General features: G+C 41.3%; 2 protein-coding genes across 3 annotated transcripts in view; one reads left to right on the top strand and one right to left on the bottom strand.

Annotated features, from left to right (window-relative positions):
* The window catches only part of LOC118339502 (cytochrome P450 2C20-like), a gene marked incomplete at its 3' end in the record, with an annotated part of 10,095 nt that extends 8,047 nt beyond the window's left edge, over positions 1-2,048 (bottom strand). Inside the window, 1 exon segment of the mRNA XM_035677184.1 lies at positions 2,036-2,048. Coding sequence (XP_035533077.1) covers positions 2,036-2,048 — 13 coding nt within the window.
* The window catches only part of psme3ip1 (proteasome activator subunit 3 interacting protein 1), an 11,836-nt gene continuing 8,776 nt past the window's right edge, over positions 663-3,722 (top strand). For both annotated transcript variants that reach the window (XM_035677052.1, XM_035677051.1), the window contains exons 1-3: positions 663-796; positions 2,996-3,132; positions 3,233-3,331. In XM_035677052.1, coding sequence (XP_035532945.1) covers positions 3,006-3,132; positions 3,233-3,331 — 226 coding nt within the window. In that variant the 5' untranslated portion in view covers positions 663-796; positions 2,996-3,005. The remainder of the gene's footprint in view (positions 797-2,995; positions 3,133-3,232; positions 3,332-3,722) is intronic.

Here is a 3,722-nt window from a genome sequence, read left to right as displayed (position 1 = left end):
TTTTTTCTGTGAATTTCAACATGAAATAGTCTTTCTCTTCTTCTGGACCTGCACATTGACCTATAAACGCTGCAGACATAAAAACTTTCAAAATCTATGAAGGTTTCTTTTCATATGATAAATACAATAACTCATATTTACTTATTAATTTAATTTGTATTTTAATTCACTTTTATGAATTTAAATATATACTAACAATACCAGTAATTTTTTGAAGGGAACTGAGTCTTACATATCGAATCAAATCGTTCATAGGCTACTTATGGTAAATGGTAAATGGACCTGTACTTGTATAGCGATCTCTAGTCTTCCGACCACTCAAAGCGCCTTTTACAACTACGTGCCACATTCGCCCTTTCATACACATTCACTCAGTGATGGCAAAGTCCATCACACAGAAACTAACTCATCCATACACATTCACACACGCAATGCTGTGCATCGAGGAGAATTTGGCGTCCAGTATCTTGCTCCAAGGATACTTCGACATGTGGCAGAGGAGCCGGGGATCGACCAACAACCTTCTGATTGTCTTATCACATCTTTCTTATAATTTTACCCTCTCGCGCCAAACATTTTTATAATTAATTTGGCTATTGAATGTATTTTTAACAACCCCTTCGTTTAGCCTATATCTCCTTTTTCATTCACTATTTTCTACTTACATTTTAAGTGTGCAGAAAAGCAGGTCGGAACTAAAGTCGCGCTTCAAAAAAAATCGCGACGGGATATTTTGACAGTGACACAAGACGTCATTGATTCGGAGCAGTCCTCTCATATCGACCAGCAGAGCTCGGTAAGTTCAGGGACAGAGAGCCGGTGTACCGTCATGAGCAGCAGTGCTGAGCGGACACTGCAGTGTGCTCGCTGGTGCTTCTCAAAGTGTCGCTTCTCCGACATGACACGGTGTTCTGTTGCTGACAGCGCTGACAACAGCTCGCTTCAATGCTAACGAAGCTAACGCTAGCCCGGCGGAGGGGGGGGGGGGGGCAGCAGCCAGCAGCACACAGGGTACTGCGGTCCGCGGCTTTAAGCTGCCGCTGGAGCTCAGGTACAGCAGTCTGAGCGGCGTGCTGCAGAGACACTGCTGTATGGTTTTATTGTGTCGTTAGCCGAGTGTGTCGTCCGGCTTCAAAAGGCTAACTTTAGCGGCTACCGTTGTTGTGGAGTGAATCCACAGGGCCGATAGAAACGAAAGGCTTTGGTCCGTTAAGCAGACCTCGAATTCAACCTGATCTCCACCTCACTGCACATCGGTAGCGGTATCCTAATGGCACTCCTGAGCTGTCTTCTTCTTTGAAGAAAATTCCGTTTAAAATGCTACAATCTTTAATTACCTGTAATGATTAAATATGACCACAAGGTGGAGCCAAACAACTCAACCGGTTGTGTTCAGTTCAGTCCTGTCCTGAAATAAACGGTCTCAACCATTTTATGGTTATCTAGTTGTTGTTGTTGTGGTTTGCATTTGTTGTCTTCTTGGTGGTCCCACTGTAGCAGTGTGTCATAAAGTGATAAAACATAATATAATGCAGTGTGCATTGACAGTGGCACTACTGTAAACTATGGCTTAAACATCACTGTGGAGTTGAATCCAGGGTTCAGGTGAACATGGGCAGACTCGATAAATGTGACACTGGTTTATCTCTTGTGATTACAGTTTTACATAAGTACAACATGATGATGTATAAAATATATAATAATGTCGAATCCAGGAGCTGTTATTTTTAAAGTGCTCTTCATTACCGGGGCCTCTGTTTCAAAAAGACACATTAATATTCCACTTGTGAATCTATTGGTAGCGTGTTATTGTCCTGAGTTTGAACATGCATGTTGCAACTTTATTTTTCAATAATTGCATCATTGAATTGTTTTGATCTCAAGGCTCTCAATTCTCCTTTTTCCTCATTGTCCCGCAGTTGTCCCAAATTGTACCTTCAACTGTCGCAGACTGAAAGTCCTCTTTGTTCAGTCTACATAATGAATACAGTTGAAGAACTTTGTTTCAGTAACTTGCATCACTTCACTGACTCACTCTGGTCGGCCATAGTTGTTCCCTGCACTTCAGTCTAAATAAAAGTTAAATCACCTTATGTCTGCGATGGAAATGTACATATGCTTTATTAGTATTTAGTAAGTAATCAAAAATCTCTTAAAGACTCATTGTATATTTGCAGTACTAGTATTTAAATATTTACAAACTCAAGCTAACTATTTACATATAAGCTATAGAAACATCCTAATCCACAGATCCGGAGAGAAAAGTGTGACACAGAAGGTCAAAAGTCTGTTTGCATAGGTACAGGTTGGTGCAAACTATTTACTAAAAAGCTATAGAAACATCGTGATCCTGAGAGAATGTCAAACAGCTCATTTGCATATTTACAGACTATTGGAAGAACTTATCCAGAGATCCGGAGAGAGAAGGTCAAACGTGCCTTCCTGTGCCACGTCTGCCGACTGTGAGCATGGCACAAGAGGAGAGGGAGAGAGCAGTTACTCTGAGCAGCATGCATGCCAATGAGTTACAATGAAATATATATGAATATATTCACTTTCCCCTGATAAGTCGCTGTATCTAGCCAGAAAGTCAGCGACCATGATAGGTTTCGTGAGAGTATGTGCTGGTGCCACCTCACTTTTTTCAAATTTAAACGCCTAAAAAAATGATATTCCATCAGGCATACATTTCAAAATTTCATTTGTAAGGAAGCATTTCTGTTCTGTCCCAGGACTGTACTTTGTGTCCCAGGTGCTATTTCTGTTGTCCTGCTTACTTTCTAGCGTTGCGACTGTGGTTTTAAGAGGGACACCGGCTGAGTATAAATGGATTAGGTTTATTCGTGACGTTGCTGGGCGTGAGTGCCCAGAGGACAACCAGTGATATAGACTTCTTCACCTTGGAGGATATCAGGGCCCAGCACTCTTAAGTAAAAAAAACAAATTTTTTGGACTGATACTCCAAAGTAAGGTGTGTCGATGTGTTTGTGTGTAGGTAAGTTGTAATGGCAGGGGGAGGGTCAGCAGGAGTTGACCTCAGCAGGAAGTTTGTGACGGAAGCTGAGCTTGATGAGCAGAGGAAGAAGAGGCAGGAGGAATGGGAGAAGGTCAGGAAGCCCGACGACCCAGAGCGTAAGAGCATACGCACTTACACACGGTACCAAAACGCACTAAACATCTAGAGCACATACAGCTGTGTGTACGTCCACATATTTGACTGTGTACTCCTCAGAGGCCCCAGAGGAGGAGTATGACCCACGCTCCCTCTTTGAGCGCCTGCAGGAGCAGAAGGACAAGAAACAAGAGGACTATGAGGAGCAGTTCAAATTCAGTGAGTCTCTGTTTCTGTCTGTCACATTAGGACTGTTAGCTCCCACTGTTATCTAGGTTTGAACCACGACAGAGAGCCAGTGCCTTTTGTCATGTGTTATAAAGATCACCAGTCACGACGAAGGTTCGTTCTCAGCGGAACCCATTAGTACTGTTAAATGTGAAACAACACTCAATGTTCCAACAGTCAGCACATCTTAGGTTCTGCACACACGACTGCATTAAAATGTTTCTTATATTCTGTGTACTCCTGATAGTGGAATAAGCCACTGTACACTCTGTGTGTATATATATATATATATATATATATATATATATATATATATATATGTGTATATATATGTATATGTATATATATATATATATATATATATATATGTATATATATATGT

This window comes from Morone saxatilis, unplaced genomic scaffold (genome assembly GCF_004916995.1).
Source record: "Morone saxatilis isolate NCDOM2014 unplaced genomic scaffold, NCSU_SB_2.0 Contig5, whole genome shotgun sequence".
NCBI lineage: Eukaryota > Metazoa > Chordata > Actinopteri > Moronidae > Morone > Morone saxatilis.
This window is presented reverse-complemented; position numbering and strand designations above follow the sequence as displayed.